This window comes from Misgurnus anguillicaudatus, chromosome 6, assembly GCF_027580225.2.
Source record: "Misgurnus anguillicaudatus chromosome 6, ASM2758022v2, whole genome shotgun sequence".
Classification (NCBI taxonomy): Eukaryota; Metazoa; Chordata; class Actinopteri; order Cypriniformes; family Cobitidae; genus Misgurnus; species Misgurnus anguillicaudatus.
This window is the reverse complement of record NC_073342.2, coordinates 18,406,565-18,427,591: the sequence shown is the minus strand read 5'-3', so window position 1 is coordinate 18,427,591 and position 21,027 is coordinate 18,406,565. Positions and strand designations below refer to the sequence as shown.

General features: G+C 38.1%; 1 protein-coding gene across 1 annotated transcript; it reads left to right on the top strand.

Annotated features, from left to right (window-relative positions):
- Positions 1-205: 205 nt before the first annotated feature.
- On the top strand, positions 206-16,439 carry LOC141364317 (probable polypeptide N-acetylgalactosaminyltransferase 8). Its single transcript, XM_073868648.1, has 11 exons — positions 206-423; positions 721-955; positions 7,562-7,728; positions 8,203-8,386; positions 8,463-8,660; positions 11,272-11,386; positions 11,518-11,703; positions 11,799-11,936; positions 13,543-13,638; positions 13,988-14,155; positions 14,280-16,439. Exons 1-11 carry the CDS (start codon positions 252-254, stop codon positions 14,412-14,414), a joined length of 1,794 nt encoding a protein of 597 aa, XP_073724749.1. The 5' UTR covers positions 206-251; the 3' UTR covers positions 14,415-16,439.
- The last annotated feature ends 4,588 nt before the right edge of the window (positions 16,440-21,027 follow it).

Genomic DNA, 21,027 nt, shown 5'->3' with positions numbered 1-21,027 from the left:
TTATATCCATGGGATCATATTCTTCTTTCTATTGTTTACAAGTGTGCGTGTGCAAAGATTTATAAGTCTGGTTATTTGTTCAAATGTGTCAACTTTGACTTCTAGTCCTCCTGACAATATCATTGATTGTGTAAACCACTCCCAGGTCTCATATCAGATATTCATATTAACAGACATCTGCACCTGTGGATAGACACCTAACAGGTGCTCTTACATTAAGAGTGAATAACAAACATCAGGACAAATTTAAAATGCGGATTGTTGCAAGGGTCAGTGTTTTAGTTTTCTGTCTCACAGTCTACTCTCTAATGTACTTATCATTTTTTAGACATCAGGAGGGGTCTAATGATAAGATACAAAGACCAGAAGATCTCGAATTCCTTACGAGACTGAAGAGAATAGAAGATCAAGTTTATAAAATAGGTGAGTTTGTGACACTTTACTGACTGTATACTACTATGCTGTACATAGTCTAACATTTATTAAAATGGTTTCTAAATTGGTTTTTATAGTAACCAAACATGCTTAATATTTGTTGTATTTGTGACCTTAAAGTTTTTTTCTTGTGCATGTTATTTAATGAATGACTTTACTATTTAATATTGTGTTATGATACTAAATTCTTGACAGAAATTTGTTTTAGAAATTAGGCTTTGAGAAATATTATTCCTGTTAAAATTACTTTTTATCTGGAAACTTTATTTGATCTTTTCTTTTTAGCCAAATCCATAGAGGGTAAAAATGATCAAGTGAAAGAATCTCATGAGGAGCAGGAAAAAATAATGAAAGTTAAGAAGTTGTATCCACAATCGTTTCTCTTCAGTTCGTGGGGAAATGAACTTTCAGAGGAAGAACAGACACAAGCAGAAAAGCTCTATCAGGAATATGGATACAATGTGTTCTTGAGTAACAGATTACCATTAAACCGAACAATCCCTGACACTCGAGACCACAGGTTATTTTAATTTCTATTTATTTATGCCCAGATTTGTGTAACACTGCCTGTCATGCACCTGGATTACAAGCATTGAAATATAAATAAGGGCAGATGACTAATGCAGTGGAAAACTGTGAGCAGTGATGTAGTAGAGCGAATAAACATTTGTCATCAAAATAATGAAAAAGTTACATGAGATCTGGCCCTTAAATCAGTCTGAAGATACATCTGAAGAGACAAATAAGTAGGCTGACCATTAGGACATTAAACTTAAATTATTACTCTACATAATTTTCCTTAAGTCTCTATCTTGAGAAAAAGGCTACATTATGTAAGCGGCATAACCGTAATTCATCCCTACATTTGTTGAGTGCACTTAAACGCGCACACACTTAGATGGAGGATGAATTCCAAACTGTGTTTGGGGAATAAGCTGCACAAAAAGTGACGTTGTTTTTCAGTGCTTTATTCGCCAATAATGGACTACAGTATGAGTCACAGTAGTAGCACAACTCTCTCTAGAGTTTAATTGGAGTTGGACCGGACACATTCAACCGCATGTGCGGCTCTGCGTACAGAAAATTGCTCACTTTAGCGCCTCTTGCAGTTAAATTGTTTAAAATCACTTAAGCAGAGGTGTAAAGTACTTGAGTAATTTTACTTGATTAGTGTACTTAATTATTTTTCTTGGAGATTTTAACTTTACTTGAGCACAATTTAACTTTTACTTTTACTTAATAAAATTTTTTAAGTAAAAGACACACTATGTCTTAAGTTCTAAACTTTGGTACACTTATAGAAATTAGACCTTTTTAACCATCGCACCATGACCTTTAAAATGATACTACACATGAATATAAAATTGCAATCTCAGAACAACATAACATAATATATATATATTATATATATTCAGCAGATACCCAATGATGTGAGCCTGAAGGTTAAGAAGACCGTTCAGGGTAAAAACCTTTGTGATGAAGAGATTAGGAGAACAAAAGAGTTGTAGGTCTGTAACAGCTCCACCTGGGGGTCAAATTTAGGTTAACAGCATCACCTGAGGTTTTATTGTTTTACAGTGTCTCTTCATAGATAAACTTAAAGTTGATTGTATACCAGCTGTCCTACACAACTGTTCAGATCCGGTCTGTGTGTCCTGTAGCATTTTGATGTTTTCTGGATTATCTGCACTGTTTCTATGGTCGCACTGGCATTACAATCTATCTCGACGTCTGCCATGTTTACATTTTACGTGACGCAACAGCACGGCGTAACCAAAAAGCTACACAAATGCGATCAGTCGATCAGGGCAGTCAGACTAAAATGGATTTCCGGAAATGCGATTTCACCTCTGAAAAGGATAAAAAAACTGATTTCATGTGGTTTTTGGCCATTCACACGTTCTAAATGTGATTGGATTCCTATCGGATACGCACAAAATCGGATTTGTACTGACAGTGTGAACAAGGTCTAATAAACCTCTTCCTGCATTGGCTGCCTGTGAGAGGCTTGATAGATCTTGAATTTTAGGTTAAATTCGAGGTTTTAAAACTTTGAAGAGCATGTTGCATACTGAAATTAGGTAGTAGTCTTATAGTTTGATAAATAAATACAATTAAATACAAACAGTTGTAAAGCAGGATAAAACCTTGTATGTGGTTCATTCACTTCATGTTTTTAGCTTAAACATGAATCTCTTTTCATTCTTCCTGGTACTTTTACTTTTTAAATACTCAAGTACAATTTTAATGTGGTACTTTTTACTTTTACCCAAGTATTATTCTGGACAGAAACTTTTACTTTTAATTGAGTAAAATTTACACTCAGTACTTGTACTTTCACTTGAGTAACATTTTTTAGTACTGTTTAGACCTCTGCACTTAAGTGTTAACATTTGCAAGCCTTTGAAACACATGCAAATGATCAACTTTTACCCTAATTAAATTGGCATATTAATCTGCGAATCGCAAGTGAGCCAAAACGTGCGTGATCTGTACAGATCACGGATCAACTGTGATCCATTACACACCACTAATTAGTATTAAAATAACAAATATCTTGAGATACTACAATATTTACATCTTATGATTGAGGATTAGAGACTTGGGCTTCATTCAGTAGGCTACTTGCTGGTGGCAAGCTTCTCATTTCTCAGATGAGTCAACGACGACTGGAAGTGAACTTCACCAATATTGCACAGAAATCTTCAAAGAACAAAAAAAATAATGGTATTAACTAGTTACCATTATTTTAAATAAACGTTTCTTTTCCAGAACATATATTATTTTAAAGTTTCTTGTTTCGTTTTCGTTCCCTGAACCGGTTCAAAGCCTTGATTACTGGGTGTTACTGGCAACTAGCTGCCAGTAACTTACTGTAGATTTTACATTTATGTCATTTACTGGCAACAGTTTGTTCAAAATTAAATAAACATTAAACATTTTCAGTCTTTGTCTTCTACAGTAAGTTACTGGCAACCAGCTGCATACACTGTAGAGTTCTTCTCGGGTCCAAATAAGTGTACCTGCCCCGAAATGACCCGAATCACTTCATACCCGAACCCGACGTGCATAAATAAAACATTTTAAAAGAAAGACCGACCCGAGACAAACCCGAGAAAATTAGACCCGAGTCCGACCCGAACTAGTGAAAAATTTTTTTTAACCCGACTGGAACCGAATGTAAACGGCACTGACGTGTGTGCATTCTGCAGACCCACGCGCAGCAGTCAGACAGAAAGAAACTCCGGTGGCCTTGCAACCAATTTGGCGAGCTGCTCCATTCGTTTTACTTTGTTATTTGACGACGACACCAACGTAACCGCTAAAATGTACATTTATAATTGACTGACATGTTTGTCTCAACGAAAATGAACCTTCCGACAACCACACAATGTCGCAAGCACTCTTGGCAAACAGATGAGAGGTTTGAAAAGGACATTGACGCACACAGGTGAGAGAGTTCGGGTCTTCTCGGGTCCGTTCAGAAAAAACACATTCATTTTTAAATTACCCGAGACCCGATGCCGCTATTATTGTACCCGACCCCTGTCCGAGGCACATGTGAAACTTTTAGACCCGAACCCGATCGGGTCTCGGGTCGGACCTCGGGTTTTCGGATCTAAGTGGACCCGTGAAGACCTCTAATTACAGCAAATATTTTAGTGAAAAGTGGGTTCAACTTTAAAAGTCACTTTAATTGGTAACACCTAAAAAAATTAAGTTTATTGAAGTGAAACTAAAGTGAAATTTTAAGTTGCATAAACGTTACCAATTTAAGCATGCACTGTAAAAAGTGAAAGTTTAAATAAAATTACTTCAGTTGGTATTAAATTGTGTCACTTTAAGTAAAAACTTGAAAAAAATACTTAAAGTGGTAGCACCTAAAAATGTAAACTTTTTCCATGTATGTTAAAAAGTGTAATTTTTAATTAATCCAAATTTAACTTTTTACAGTGTGACTGTTTCCACCCTTTCTTTTATTGTATGTTGTTTGTTACTGTACCTTTAAGACCACCACTATACTGTATGTAACATATTTGAAATGTGTGACAATGCTTCCAACAACTCATAAGTGAGTAGTGCTAAAACACCCATGGAGTTTGGTTTTCAAAAGTGTGACCAAAAAACCTCACTAATCTTTTTAAATTTACTGTTAAATAAAATTATCTTACATAATGTAAACAACATTCTGTAAAAATATAACCTTGATATCTTTCATGTTGACTGAGTAAAGTGTACTTTATAGTTGTGTGTAAAATCTGTAGGTAGGTTGTAGGTTCCCTTTCAGTCGGTCACTACTACGTCACGTCTTGACCGACGAATTGGGAACTGCTCCGCGGCGACCTATCTACTTTGAGAAACTATAAAAACGCCAATGAACTTGGCATGCAGGTATTTGCATAATGCAGGCGCCGCCTCGTCAGGTGCGTATATAAGCCGCAGGTGCACAATACCAAATTAGCTTTTATTGCTTCGAAGCCGGCAGACATCTGCTCCCGAGAAGCGAAACTGATCTTCGTAGATCCTATCCTAGAGAAAATAATCACTGCTTGCTGAAGTTGGTCGGACCAAGGCACCTCAGCGGAGGCTTGCAGCTTCGACACCCCAGCTGCATTGGCACATAAACTGCCAAGAAATGTCGGCTGTATATCTTGCGCTCGTCCGTTCCAGCATGAGTTACGGGGCAAAGACGTATTAGTTGGTACAGACAATACTGCGACTGTTGCGTACATCAATCACCAAGGCGGTTTACGCTCGCGTCACCTGTCGCATCTCGCCCGTCACCTCCTCACCTGGAGTCAGAAGAATCTGAGGTCTCTTTGTGCCATTTACATTCCGGGCGACTCCACCCCATAGCGGTTCAGCAGATTTGGAGACGTTTTGGCAGAGCACAGATAGATCTGTTTGCTTCCCCAGAGACGGCCCATTGTCGCCTGTTTTATTCACTAGCCGACGACTTGCTCGGCATGGATGCTTTGGCACACAGCTGGCAGTGAAACATGCGCAAGTATGCGTTCCCTCCAGTGAGCCTCATTGCGCAGCCTCTGTGCAAAATCCGCGAGGACGAGGAGAGCGTGCTTTTAGTTGCACTGTATTGGACAACCAGGAGTTGGCTTCCAGAACTCTCTCTCCTCGCGACAGTCCCTCCCTGGAAGATTCCCCTGAGGAAGGACTTTCTTTCTCAAGAAGAGGGCACATTATGGCACCTGCGCCCAAATCTCTGGAGCCTTCATGTGTGGTCTCTGGACGGGGCACGGAGGTTCTGAGTGATTTACCGCAAGACATATCTAACACTATCGCTGCATAAATGGAACCTGTTTGTCGACTGGTGTTCTTCCCAACGTGAAAAACCCAGAGAATGCCCGATCAGGGTCGTGCTTTCATATCTCCAGCGTCGTTTGGAGAATAGGCTGTCACCATCCACTATTAAGGTCGATATCGCTGCAATATCAGCTCACCATTCACCCGTAAACGATAGGACAGTGGTCATTAGATTTCTCAGAGGCGCAAGAAGGCTGAATCCTTCGCTTCCTCCCTCTATTCCTCCTTGGGACCTGTCCTTGGTGCTGAAGTCACTCCAGGAAGCTCCCTTTGAGCCTCTGCATACTGTATTAAATTTCTCACAATGAAAACTCTAACTCTCCTCGCATTGGCTTCTGTTAAGAGGATAGGGGATCTTCATGCATTTTTGCTCAACGATTCGTGCCTTCAGTTCGGGCCCGCTGCATCCAGCGTAACACTGAGACCCCGGCCTGGCTTTGTGCCCAAAGTTCCCACCACTCCTTTCAGAGATCAGGTGGTGAACCTGCAAGCGCTGCCTTTGGAGGAGGCAGACCCAGCCATGGCTTTGTTGTGCCCTGTCCAAGCACTACGTGTGTATATAGACAGAACGCAAAGCTTTAGAACCTCAGACCAGCTTTTTGTCTGTTACGGTGATCAGCAGAAAGGGAAAGCTGTCACCAAGCAAATGATGTCCCATTGGATTGTGGATACTATAGCCCTTACATACCAAAATTACGTGCTCACTCTACACGTAGTGGGCACTGGCTCGTGGTTCCTCGCTAAAGGACATTTGTAGAGCTGCAGGCTGGGCGACACCTAATACGTTCACTAGATTCTATAGTGTTCGTATCGAGCCGGTATCCACTCAGGTTCTCTCTTTAAACCAGTAAGAAACGCCGAGGGTTAGCTCGTGTGTCGGCTTGGAGCCTCTATTTTGGTGCTGCACATTTGCACCATTATGGAAGGCTGTTAAGGCAAAAACGTCACAAAAACAGTTTTTTGCTCTCCTACACCGCCCTGATGACCTATGTTGCTGAGCCTATCACGGATGTATTCTCTGTAAACCTGTGTAGGCTAGGATCCCACATTGTGTCCCCTACGTGGGATTCTATGTGTGTATAGTCTGTGGGGTTAAAATCCTCCACGTTTTCCCTTAGCAGAGCCTGCTCTGCATCTCTCTGCATACCATGTACTGTTCAGAGACTTCTATATGAGCAGCCCGTCGGGTGTTTCATATTTTCTTATGTCATCCAGTCAACCATCTAGGGGATGGCTTCCGCAGTGTTCCTAGCTCCGCCCAGTTTAGGTCACTTCCCCAGTTCACTGGTTCACTATCGTGGGTTAAGGAACAGGTAGTGACTAGTCTTCTGCACTTTGCCTCAGGTTCCGTCCCCTACGTGGAGGGCGGAGGGCTTTTGCAGGCACTGGAAGGGTTCAGCTGCAGTGGCGTTTTGGTAGGGCTTCCCAATTCGTCGGTCACGACGTGACATCGTATGTAACCCTCAGTCCCTGAAGGAATGGAACAGAGATGTCACGTCCCGTCGCCACAGTTTGCTGTTCCATTGCTGTTTCCAGGCCGGGCACTGCTATCGGCTTTCTCAGCAATAATATAGCTAATTTGGTATTGTGCACCTGCGGCTTATATACGCATTTGGCGAGGCGGCGCCTGCATTATGCAAATACCTGCATGCCAAGTTCATTGGCGTTTTTATAGTTTCTCGAAGTAGGTCGCCACGGAGCGGTTCCCAATTCGTCGGTCACGACGTGACATCTCCGTTCCCTTCCTTCAGGGAACTAGGGTTACATACATTCCACTTGTGATTTCAAATGTTCAAAAATGCAGGTGTGCTGAGAAGATCTACCCTAAGGACTTACCTACCATCAGTGTGGTTTTGATTTATTTTAATGAGGCTCTGTCAATCATACAGAGGGCTGTCTGCAGCATCATTGACAGAACGCCTTCTCATCTACTAAAGGACGTCATCTTGGTTGATGACTACAGCTCCAATGGTTTGTTATTATGCTTATGATCTTCACTTACAATGGCTATTTTCTATCATCAACCAGTGCTTTGTGTTTGGCCTATTAACTTGTATTACTAAATGTCTTTCATGTAATTCATAAGATTATTTTATGCTTATTGGTATGCTTATTTTGACAAAAGATTTTGTCTTTTGAGGAGACTGAAATCCTGAAGTCATTGGATTAGAATTAGTAATTAGGGTTTCATTTCATTCAGGTTTAAGACACCCTGCATTTGCCTGTTACTGCTAAAGTATAAGGGGAGCTCACACTAAATACTTGACACTGCTTAAAATTTTATTCAGTTTTATTCAAACTTTTCTGGTTGTATTCTACTAAAAAGACTTAGAAATAATTACGGTCACTATACCATTGCAGAAACAACTAATCTTAAGGTGGCATGATGGCCTAAGACTTTTGCACAGTACTGTAAATGTAGTCTAATTATATTTTTTCTGACAGTTGATCTGCAGTTGGCTCTGGATGAATATATTGATCAAATTAATAAAGATAAGCCTAGTTTACTTAAGAAGGTGAGACACACAAGGCAGATGGGTCTTGCAAAGGCAAGAATCTCAGGCTGGGAGGCGGCAACAGGCCAAGTGGTAGCCATTTTGGATGCCCACATTGAGGTTCATAAGCAATGGTAAGCAATAGACATGATGGATTTGATTTTTTTAATAAACATTGTCATTACATGGGATCGCTTTGTTGCTCTATAGGGCAGAGCCGCTCCTTGCAAGAATCAAAGCAGACAGGACAACAGTGTTGTCGCCAGTGTTTGATAATGTCAAATTTGACACCCTGGATGTTGTTCAGTATGGGCCAGCGGCTCATGCGTTTGACTGGGCCCTTTGGTGCATGTATGAGTACTTCCGTCCAGAATGGTATGAAGTTAATGACCCATCAGAACCTGGAAAGTAAGTGATGTAGACATAAACACTCCTTCTAAACCACTGGATATCAAACGTTTTTTACTTTAAGGTCCCCCCATTGTCCACAGTTTAAAAACTGTGACCATAGGCAGAGTTTTGCATTTGTGCTTGGGGGGCAGACAAGCATAATGCAATAATTTGAGATTAGTGAGAGAGTTCCCTTTCAGTCGGTCACTACGAAGTCACGTCATGACCAACGAATTGGGAACGCGCTTTGTGGGACCAATTTGCTTTGAGAAGCTACTAAAGCACCAATGAACTTGGCATGCAGGTATTTGCATCTGCTGGCACCGTGTGAGTATAAAACGAGCTTCAGGTGCAATACCAAATCAGCTTCATTTGCTTCAAATAATGAAGCAAATTTGGCGTCACATCACTCTACTTTTCTTACCACTTGCTGAAGAGCTTTGCGGTTAAAAGAAGAGCAGTTGCCGTACCATACAGTCAAGCAGCCAGTCAGAATGTTCTCTATAGTGCAGCGGTAGAAATTTGACATGATGTTAGAGAAGACGCCAAACTCTTCAACCTTAGAAAATAGAGACGTTGACGGGCCGGGCTGTTCTCACTGTGGTCCCTGAGTGTAAGCTTCAGGATAGATCCTCAAGGGAATGCCAAGGAACTTGTAGCTCTTAACTGTCTCTACTATCTCTCCATTGATGTAAATAGGAACATAACCCTTTCTCTATGACTTCCTAAAGTCCACGATCATCTCCTTGGTCTTGCTGATGTTTAGGGAGAGAGTGTTTTAGCACACCATACTGTGAGCCTTCTTGCACAGACACTGTGCAATGTCAGGGAGAACGAAGAGAGCATTTCACTGGCTGCGCCGGTTTGGACCACCAGAATTCATGCTCCTTGCGACAGATGGCAGATTCCCCTGAGGAAGGACTTTCTTTCTCAGACTGGGGCACATTATGGCACCCGCGCCCTGACCTGTGGAATCTCCACATATGGTTGAACGGAGGTTCTAAGTGATTTACCGCAAGAGGTATTGCTGCTGCGCGAGCGCCGTCCATGAGACAGGCTTACACGCTGAAATGAAACCTGTTTGTTGACTGGGGTTTTTCTTATCAAGAAAACCCCCGAGAATGCCCTGTCAGCGTCGTGCTTTTATATCTCCAGCATAGGTTAGAGCCTACACCATTAAAGTAGTCATTGCTGTGATATTTGCATACTACACTTCAATAAACTGTATTAGGTTATTAGGTTTTTAAGAGGTGCACGGAGACTAAATCCTCCGCGCCCTACCTTTATTCCTCCTTGGCACCTGTCCGTTGTGCTGAAAGCTTTACAAAACGCTCCTTTTAAGCCTCTGCAGTCTGTAAATGTCAAGTTTCTAACAATGAAAACTTTGACTCTCCTTGCATTGGCCTCTGTTAAAAGGATATTATATTAAACCTGTGATTTACTCCCCCACAAGCCACCTGAGAAGAAGTTAAATGTAAGTCACAGGGTCCACTCCTTCAAGTCCAAAAAATGTGCATCCATCCTTCACAAAATAAATCCAAACAGCTCCACAATGATAAACAAAGGCCTTCTGAGGGTAATCTGTGCCGTTTTGTTGTAGAAATATCCATATTTAAAACTTTATAAACAAAAATAACTAGCTTCCAGTAATGCCGCCATCTTAGACTCCTCTGTATTCAGGAGAGAGCATCAACGTAGTGACGCAGTTTTCTTAGTGGCGTATGACAAACACGGAGGGCGGGGGCACAAAGCAGCAGCACAGAACCCTCCATAAACTGCTTACGCTCTCATCTTGAATGCGGACCCGACTAAGATGGGAGCATTACCAGAAGCTAGTTATCTTCATTTGGAAAGTTTTAAATATAGGTATTTCTACAATCGGCTCGATACACCTGCATGGCTTCATGTCCTATACACGCACTGCAAAAGCTTTAGGACCTCAGACCAGCTTTTTGTCTGTTACGGTGGTCAGCAGAAACGGAAAGTTGTCACCAAGCATAGGATGTCCTAAAGTTGTCACCAAGCAGGAACAGAGCATCTCATGCCCTTTTAATTTGAGAGCTCACTCTACAAGAAGTGTTGCATCATCTTGGGCATTAGCTTGTGGTTACTCGCTGACAGACAATACTAGCTGATTTGGTATTGCACCTGAAGCTTGTTTTGTAACAGCACGGCAGAGCGGGCCAGCAGAGGCAAATGCCTGTATGCCAAGTTTCTTGCCGCTTTAGTAGCTTCTCAAAGTAGATTGGTTCTGCAAAGCGCGTTTCCAATTCATCAGTCACGATGTGATGTCCCCGTTCCCTTCCTTCAGGGAACGTGGGTTACATCCATAACAGAGACATTCTTATATGCTTTAAAAGAATTAAACTACTTTAGCCATAAGTTACACAGTCTACCTAAAATATTAAGATTAGACAAATGAAATATAATTTCTTATATTTGGATTTCATTAATAGCTGGGACAAAATCATAATTGGCTCTAGTCAAACTCTGCCTATGACTGTGATATACATAATAAAGACATAAAAGGTGCTGAAACATGTAAAATCATTAAATATACACCGATTTTTATTATTTGACAAATTCAGGATCCACATCTGATTGCAATTTTGTTTCTCTGCATTGTTAGGAGTCCCTCTGTAATGGGTATCCTTGTCGCCGATCATCAGTTCTTAGGAGAAATTGGTGTTTTGGATGAAGGAATGGAGATTTATGGCGGAGAGAATGTTGAATTAGGAATACGTGTAAGTACATAATGTGAAAAAATTCATTAAAATGGTCTCTAGCCATCTCTGGGCTGGTTTCAAAAAAGTAAACCTTAGAGTTCATATTAGTACCTATACTAAATATTTGTTATATTAAATAAATATATCAGGTCTGGCTTTGTGGTGGGAGTATTGAAGTGGTGCCGTGTTCCAAGATAGCGCACATAGAAAGAGCGCATAAGCCCTATTCACCAGATCCCACCAAGCCCATGATGCGAAAGGCCCTGAGGGTGGCTGAAATATGGATGGATGAATATAAATCAAATGTGAATATTGCCTGGAATCTACCATTGAAGGTTAGTAAAAGACGGAGGCAAAGCACCATTTATTTAAGCAAAGATAAGTCCTCCCTAAACCTGGATTGAGAAATTAATTAATTTCTTCCCTCTAGGATCATGGGATTGACATTGGAGATGTGACAGAGAGAAAAAAGTTACGAGAGAAACTCAAATGTAAACCCTTTAAATGGTACCTGGAAAATGTTTATCCACAGCTGGACACCTGGGAGGACGTAGTGGGTTATGGTGCGGTAAGCATCAAGCTTACATTTGCATTTATTAATTTAGCAGACACTTTGATACAATTTAACATTTTGATAAACAACATGGAAGAATGGTTTTTAAGATATATATATATATATATATATATATATATATATATATATGTAAACACGAGTTAGACTATGGAAAATTTGACAATTAAGAATTAGTCAGGTGAATGCTGAAAAGGTTCTCAGTTGTTTCTTGAAGGTTGTGATGGACTCTGGGTGGAGGCTGAAAGCTAACTCCACTAGAGAGGAACAGAATGGGTACTAAAACCTAAAACCATATCTGTATTTGTGATCGTAGAAAGGACAAACAACAAGCGCTACTGTATACTGTTGCCTACAATCCTTGCATTCATTGTAGTCCAAGAAAAGAGTTTTCAGTTGAAGATGATAACTTGCGTCATCGTAGACTTTGGGATTTGTAACTTTGCAGATGTTTAACACACACTTACAGACAAGTAAAATCATAAAAAGAAAAATTGGGCCTCTTTTAAGACCTAAAAGCCAGTGTCAAAGACTTCAATTTGATGCATGCTGCTACAGGCAGAAAGTGGAGTGAGGTATAGCAACAGTATGAGAAGAAATGTGCCTTAATGTTTGGAAGTAGAGAATTTGTGTATATTATAGAGAAGAGGAGGGGACCAAGAACAGAACCCTGGGGAACCCCAGTGGTCAGCTGGTATGACATTGATGCCACTCTTCTCCATTATACCTTGAATGATCTGTCTGTGAGATATGAGTTAAACTAGCTGCAATACTAAAGTGCAATACCAGTGAATGCTAACTATCCAATAGGTAGTTTTGTGAAAGATTAGCAGATTGAAGGAATGGTAAGAGTGAGACTGGTTTACAGTTGCTAAATGCTGAAGTTTCAAGTGTTGGTTTTGAAAAGTGGGGTTACCCAAGCCTGTTTAAATAAGGTAAGGACACTTTCTGTAGTAATGGATGTGTTTACAATGTACTATATGTAAATTGCGGCAGACTTGTAGTTAGTAGCAGAAGTGGGGGGGGGGTCAAGAGGAATTTTAGAGAGTTTTGGAGACCTCAGTCTCTGTAAGTGGAGAAAAAGAGGAGAGTTGAGGATGGCGTGGAGTTAATAAGGGGTTTTTGATGCTTGGTGCAGAGAATACCAAGGTGGGGGGACAGAGAACAGATGAGAATGTTGAGAATAGTTGTCAAGTGTTTGAAGTATCATTGATCTTATTTTGAAAATAATTGACTTTGGCCTCCGAGATGTTAGCAAAAGAGAGATTCAAGGACACAGGAGCTGAGCCATAGAACAGTGGTCACCAACCGTGTTCCTGAAGATCTACTTTCCTGCAGAGTTAAACCTCCAACCTGAATAACCATCGGAATGTCATCTTCAATATTAGACGACTGATATTTGCTAACGTTGCTTATATTTGCTCTCAGTATTTACATTTCGGACTGCATATTTGCCTTCCCATGGCTAAACAAGTTGATCCTTTTTGATGTTATTTTAGGGGGCATATTTTCTAGATGCATATCATACGAAGGCATGTCAGTTCATTAATATGTATTAATATCTTAACTTCTCCTTTTTAATCTCTACATTTTTATTTTACAGTTAAAGAACGACCTACAAAAAGACCTCTGCATTGATCAAGGACCTGTACCTGGAAGTGTACCAATTCTTTATAAATGTCATTATTTAGATCCTCAGGTAATGTAGGATTATAATATGTGACCCTATATGTAAAAACCAGGCTAGAGTCTAATTATTTTAATATGAGATCAAGGGGCATTAAATATTGATTTCACTCGATTGTAATCTTTGACATGACCTTACCCTGTCAATATGAAAGATATTAAGGTTAGATTTCACACAGAATGTTCTTATATACGAGTTGTAGATAACTGTAAATCACAATAAAATGACTTTAGCTGGGATTTCATACACTGGGTCACATCATAATATGGTTTAATAGTCTTTCTAAGAACCTCATGCTATGTACATACATTTAAGCAGAATCATTCAATACGTGAAGCATTCATTTTATTGTCTCTTACAGCATTGTTATTACAGACGTAATGCGGAAATTTATGTTGGAGGCATCAAATCTCAAATTTATGATTCTAACCGGTGTCTTTTGGATTCTGGCTCTGGAAACACACCAACATTACTTGACTGTAAACAAGCCAAAGAGAAAGGACTTCATATAGAGTGGAGCTTTACCCAGGTACGGTCCTGTGATTTTTTTTATTAATCTTAAGGCTAGCAAGACTAAGACACATGTTTGAAGTCCTATTCCTAGTGTTAAGTATGTGGATTAACAATTAGTGATCTTTATGTTGTATTTTTAGGGCCAAGAAATAAGAAATAAAAATACAAACCGATGTCTTGAGATTGCACAAGGAGAGGATTCACTCTACAGTCTTGTTATCAAAAACTGCACCGGTCAAAATTGGAAAATACAACATGTTGTCAAAGAATTTTAATGAACAGAATTTAAAAACATACAGGTTTAGAAGAAATGTTTAAAAGATCCCAAGCTGTCACCCCTTATAAGGTCTTAATATGAATAATTTAGATACAGATATACTATACATCTGGTACCAATATGCACCTTTGAGGTACTAATATAAGCTCTTTAGATGTAAAGGGGCACTTTTTGAAAAGGTACTGTCCCAGTGACAGCTAGTTACCATTTTGTTACCATTTTTTTCCGGATCAAGTGAGAATTTTTTTTACTCTTATTCATTTAACTTTTGTGTATTTCTGCTCTGTTTAATGTTAAACAATACCTTGGTGCTTTACAGAACATTTTATTAATTCATCTTTTTACTCATGCATGAATTGCTCATCTTCAAAAAAAATCTTTCAGCAGTAATCCTACATGAAATGAAAACTTGGGGTCTTGGCATTAAATGTGTATAGTTTTTACTTTTAGAATGTATTGTAACAGGAAGTAATTAACCATCAAAGACACTATGAATGGTTGTCAAGGGGTATGGGTTTGGTTGTCCCTATAGTTGTTCAATGGGTTTTCAGTGATAAATTGGGATCTGAAAAGATAATGTGTAACTTTTTAGTTTTTTAAGCTAGAAACTGCAAATAAGTTTTAATATGAATACCACCCCTATGATAGTTGTCATCAACGCCCCTTATGTTTAAACAATGAGATTAAAGTGGGTGATCAGTTACTTAAATTGTCTACTGTGTTGAGAAATAAAATGAAATCATTTTTAGTGTTAAGATCTCTTAATTATCGTTTCATTATGTAAGTTGCTTAACAGCAAACAAAAACAAACAAGCAAACAGACCAACAGTTTTAAAATGTCTACATGTCCAATATTCTTATGTGACAACCATCCCCAACTGACTTCTTGACAAACACGCTAAGCTAGCTGCCACATGGCTTTAACTTGATAACTAAAACATGACTCAAAATTAAACCACTACTTATGGCTTTTTAATGAGTTTTTTGTTTTCGAATTACTAATATCCTACCTCAACACAAAAACAACACCAACAGGAAAATTTACTCTGACCCATGAAAATAAAAAATTGTCTCCTCAACTTAATGTTTTGTGTCTGCTCAGCAAAATGACAAGTGCAAATGATTAAGCTATCAAAGGCTAACAAATTTGTATCAAAACTGTACCACAGCGCCATGTAGTGTGTCTGAAATAAGCAATGTGACAACCAACCCGTGAGACAACCAGCCCCGGTCTCCCCTATAGATCTTAAAAGTACAGCATACAGAGCGTGTCTTCTTGCGTTATAAACTTTGGACGTTAAGAAAACACCAATTTTCTATTTATTTTTCTGTTTACATAACACTGTGTTATGTATTGATAAATGTTATTGTTTTCATTTGTTTGTCTACCAATAATTAATTGTGGTTTATTAAACTGTTACATGTTACTTGACATTATTAGCTGTTGTTAATATCAATAACAGCTAATATTAGTTGTGATTAATGTCTCTTATAACAGATGACAGATTGCTCTCACCACTAATGAACTGCAGAGGAGGTTAATCTTTTCTTTAACATGTTTAACACTAAACAATACTTTTGTTGGAAAATGTATTTAGGTTTTACTGTGATTAAAATGTTATTTTAAGGCAGAGTAGAAAATGTTCTTGTTACACACCAATATTACTATTTAATGCTAGACATTGCTACTAATATCGAATATTATGTAATATTGTATACTGTCTAATCAAATCTAAAACTAAACTATCAATGCTTTCTTTTAGTGGCTTTTAGGTTTCTCCAATTAAAATAAGACTTAAATTGTAATGACTATGACTGTATGACTATGCTGACATAAAGCATTTAACCAATAAAGGGAAAATAAATATTTGAATTGTAAATATTGTATTATATTGTATATTGGTTTACAGATACTGTTTCAGAATATACAACATATTTAAAACTTGTTATAAGCACTTCTTGTATAATACAATAAATAAGTTGTATATTTGTCTCACTATGACAAATCTCTTTATTGTTTCCTACGCTTTGGACAAAATCATCTGCTAAATGTCTAAATTTAATCCAGACCCGCGGCCACTTCATATTGCAATTGCATTAATTTCTATTTGATTGATGAAATGTGTGCATTTGCTACTTTAAAAATGCATATTAAACTTGTAAACCATTCGTTTAGTTTCTTTTCTTTTTAGTTTTAAGAGTATTCCTGGTCTGAAAATAAAACGAGTAATTTAAAAATGTCCTGTGTGACGCTGTAGCCATCACACCCAGATATTATGCACGGCTATTTCATGTACTACGGCTTTTTTTCAGTAACTCCTTACATGCAATTTAAAAGAGCAACACTCGTCAAACATAATCATTATACATATTCTTTATTATCATGAAAATACCTGAAAAGGTTTGAAGAACAGCAATATCATTAAGCCATTTCCTGGAGCTGCGTGTCATACTCATAGATGCGTGTGTATGATTCTTCTGCATGAGAGCGCCCTTTGGCTTTTGGATGAAGGGCATTCCAACGTATTTCATTGAAAAGCATAGCAAGTACCATCGGCCAATTTATAGGTGCACCCCTAATTTAGGTCAGTGTCTCTGTCTAATGTCTGGTCTTACTGGATGTGGCACTGATGTTTTGGTGTGGTCGACCCCAAAGGATTTCCACATGGCCTGGTTAGGGCTACCCATGTCAGTGGTAATATTAAGTACATGTAGCCCTATGGATGCTGCCCTCTGTATTATTTCAATAATGATTTGTTTTTTTACTTTGCTCTATTAAATGAATTGCCATTATAATGATATGCTACTTGCTTTCATCGTGTTGCGTTTCCAGCCAACATAAACACACAAACATGTGTTGCTGCTCCTGTGTGATCTGGTAAAGTGACATCACCATACAGTGGGCCTGTGAGCATGTGCAACTCCACGCTTGGAGTAATTGCCATTTCATTCAGTAAACACGCATTCCCTTTGAGGTGTGTCAATCCATCTACCTTAAGTTTAAAAAAATCCAAAATCTGTCAACACACCTGGCTCAAATTTAATACACTATTTTGCCCCTCTCATCAACCGCCAACCCCTCCTTAAAATTCCAATAATCCACTTTGTTTTTTTCCGGCCGCTCCGGTGCATCTTTCACACAATCTGTGTCCGGTCTTTGGAGAGTGGAGACGACAGTACATTACCTCAGTTGTTAAATACACTGTCAAAAACAAAGGTACGAAGCTGTCACTGGGGCAGTACCCTTTAAAAAAGGTCCTAATATGTACCATTTAGGTACAAATATGTACCTTTAAAGGTACATTTTGGCAGTTCAAAGTACTAATATGCACTCTTTGGGTACAAAGATGTACCTTTTTGAAAGGGTACTGTCCCAGTGACAACTTTTGCACCTCTATTTCTGAGAGTGTAGGTTGAATTAGTAATTTGGTAGCTTGTTTTTGTATTTCATTCGGTAATGCACTGAAAAAAATTATTCATTGAATTTAATAAAAAAAATTTAAGGTAAGTGGTTGCAATCAATTTCTTTAAGCTACATTTAAACAAAAGTTTTATATTTTATTTTACGTTACTAATATATTTTTGTTTAAATGTAGCTTAAATAAATTGATTGCAACCACTTACCTTAAAAAAATTGATTAAATTCAATGAATCATTTTTTTCAGTGTGATTTGCTCTCTGTCTAACAACTTAACAAGCAAGTACGTCTGTAAGATGTCTGATAAAGAGCTGTTTTACACACATTCTTAATCAAAAACTTCTTCAATATGTCTATATGACATCTTTTAGGAAACATGGTATTGCAGATGAGCAAACAATCAAAAAAACGACATCTTGCAGATGTAAATGCAGACATCAAATAGACATCTCATAGATGTGCTATCAGTAACAACCAAAAATTTACATTCTTTGAATGCTTGTCTTATCAAATTAAAATACCCAATCATAAATAATCCCCAAATTTGTGATATTTGGCACACTTTGTAGACAAAAAATAAAAAAAATCAATGCCTTCGCAAAAAAGAAGACATTGCAAACATGGATTCAAAGCTTATAGAATATTTAGCACTTTAATTCTTGTTATTAAGTATATTATAATAACTTGTCTTAGTTGCTAGTAGTAATCTATATTAATAATAATATTTTATTAAAGCATATTAATAGTACCATAGGACCCTTAGTGCCCCCTTTTTTGGTTTGCCCCTCAAAATGTCTGTGCTCGGCCCTGGAGCTGCGCAGGGCTTTGGACAACACCAACACACTCGGCTGGCCCAGGACCACAACGCTCAGTGAGTGACTATAAGCCTGCATTACTAAATTTGTGAATGATTTTAAAATGCTGGTTTGAAGTAGTAAGTGATGCACCATTATTTCTATTTTTGCACCCACCTGTGTCTAGTTTATCTAAAAGCATTGCCTGAATTCTACATAGACATAGCTTTTAGGAATTATCGTTACATGTAAAATGAAACTTCTGTGTTTGTTTTTACACACAGAAACATCTTCAGGACGTTTACACCATTATTTCCAATGATCGCTATTTTGCCCAGTTTAAAAGCAGGAAGAGATAAGAATGACCATCAGAGCAATACAGGACAATAAAACATTTTACATACATTTGGCTTTGTTTAAATGGACGGGGTCTCCATTTTAATTTTGGCATACAGACGAATGTCAACATTGTTTTTGTTTTTTAAACATTTATGTTGTTGACATACAAATCACATGTTTATTCAATTCCATCTGTCAAGTTCAATAAAATACAAGAGTGTTTTAAAAACAAGAACAGATTGTACATTGTGAATATTTAAACATAGTGTTATAATTCTGTCCTGAAACCTCATCACAATTAGTACTGAGCTTCAAGTCCTCCATTTTTTGCGAACAGCCTTTGAATAAAGTATAAAGGTTCTGCACCAGATGGCAGTACAAGCCAATTTAAGGAATTACAATTCATTTCCTCACATCAAACACACATATAATAGTCTTTACAATTGAAGTCATTATGCAATAAAAAAAGAAAAAAAGGAAATGCACATTACATGACATGTCATCAGGGGCCCTTGGTGGCCGGGGGGCCCTTGGTGGCCGGAGGCCCCTGGGCAACTGCCCCAATTGCCCGTACAGTAATCTGGCCATGTATACAATGTATTGCTAGCTATTGCAACAAAAATACCCATGTGACTTATGACTGATTTTTTAATTTAATTTTATTTATTTAGTTATCAGGGACATTGCACATTAATAAAACATTTCTGTAGATGCACCAGCTATAGCCAAAGGCTATTTTTCATCCGTTGTCCCTGGACAGAATGTTATAAGTCACCCTGAAAGGAAATACAGAATACAAAGTTAAAACACAAATAATTAAAAGTAAATAAAACCATCACAGAAACCATTTAATACACTTAAAAATAATTCATAGCAGATTAATAGCGGTACCCCTAGCAAACATCTAAAATTTTAATGTGGACAAAGCTGATAGTTAACCATTTCTTTAACTGAACCTTAAATGAATCATAAGACTTTAGATCTCCTATAGACGGTTTCAGCAGTAACAACATAAACAAGCACCTTTCGTGGTCCACACGTAACTTCCGATAAACTGCGCTAAGAATAAATAACAACAAAGACCGTTTAACGTAGTTTATTTATATAACAAACAAAATAAACAACACGTAGATTACCTAGGAAACCAAAACATTTGTTTTTCGACGAGGTATTTGTTCAAGAGTTCAGTTTAGCAACTAGTCAGACCATTAAACAAACAGAAACCAGACGTAAAGTTTTGACCAGACGGGTAATCGCTTCACTGCACGTACGTCTGATGAAACCGTCTATATTCACTGGAATTGCATTCCATTGTCGTGCGGCTTTAACAGAAAAGGCCTACCCAGTCTCACAAAGTTGTGTGATATAGTCACGTTAATTTTTGATTCTGTTTTCGTGATATTATATATTTTAGAATATATATTAAAGAATTCTTGTTTTCGTGTGATTATCACGTATTGGTTACTCAATTGTTTTTTTCCTATATTTAAACCATTGTCGCTTCAGTTTAGGGATAGATTTGGTGCTTGCATTAGAATGTCACTTTATGTATTGGTTTATACTATTTTTTCAGATAAATTTTTTTTATGTCGCCTGGCGTTAGGGTAAGAGTTGGGTTTGATTAGGGATGTCATTTTATGTAAATCTTACCCTAAACCGAAGTGACAATGGTTTGAACATAGGACACAGGAATAATCACAGGAAAACAGGAATTCGTTATACGATCACAAAAAACTTGTAAATTTGTGATAATCACGAAAAAAGCATCAGAAATTTACGTTACTATATAACGAAATTTCGTGAGAATGGGCTGAAAAGGCAGACTGACAAAAAATTACTCAAAGGTATAATGCAATCACCTCTTAATATACCTCTTGTAGGATGATGGGCAGATCGATGGGCAGATGACTAAAAGGGGGAGAAGTTAAACCATGAATGATCTTATACATGAGGCAAACATTTTCGAACTTAATCCTATTTTCCCAACTCAAAAAGTTATATTTGAAGAGTTTGGTTTCAAAACGCAATAAACACAATTTTTGAAAAAAATTTGTTACTGC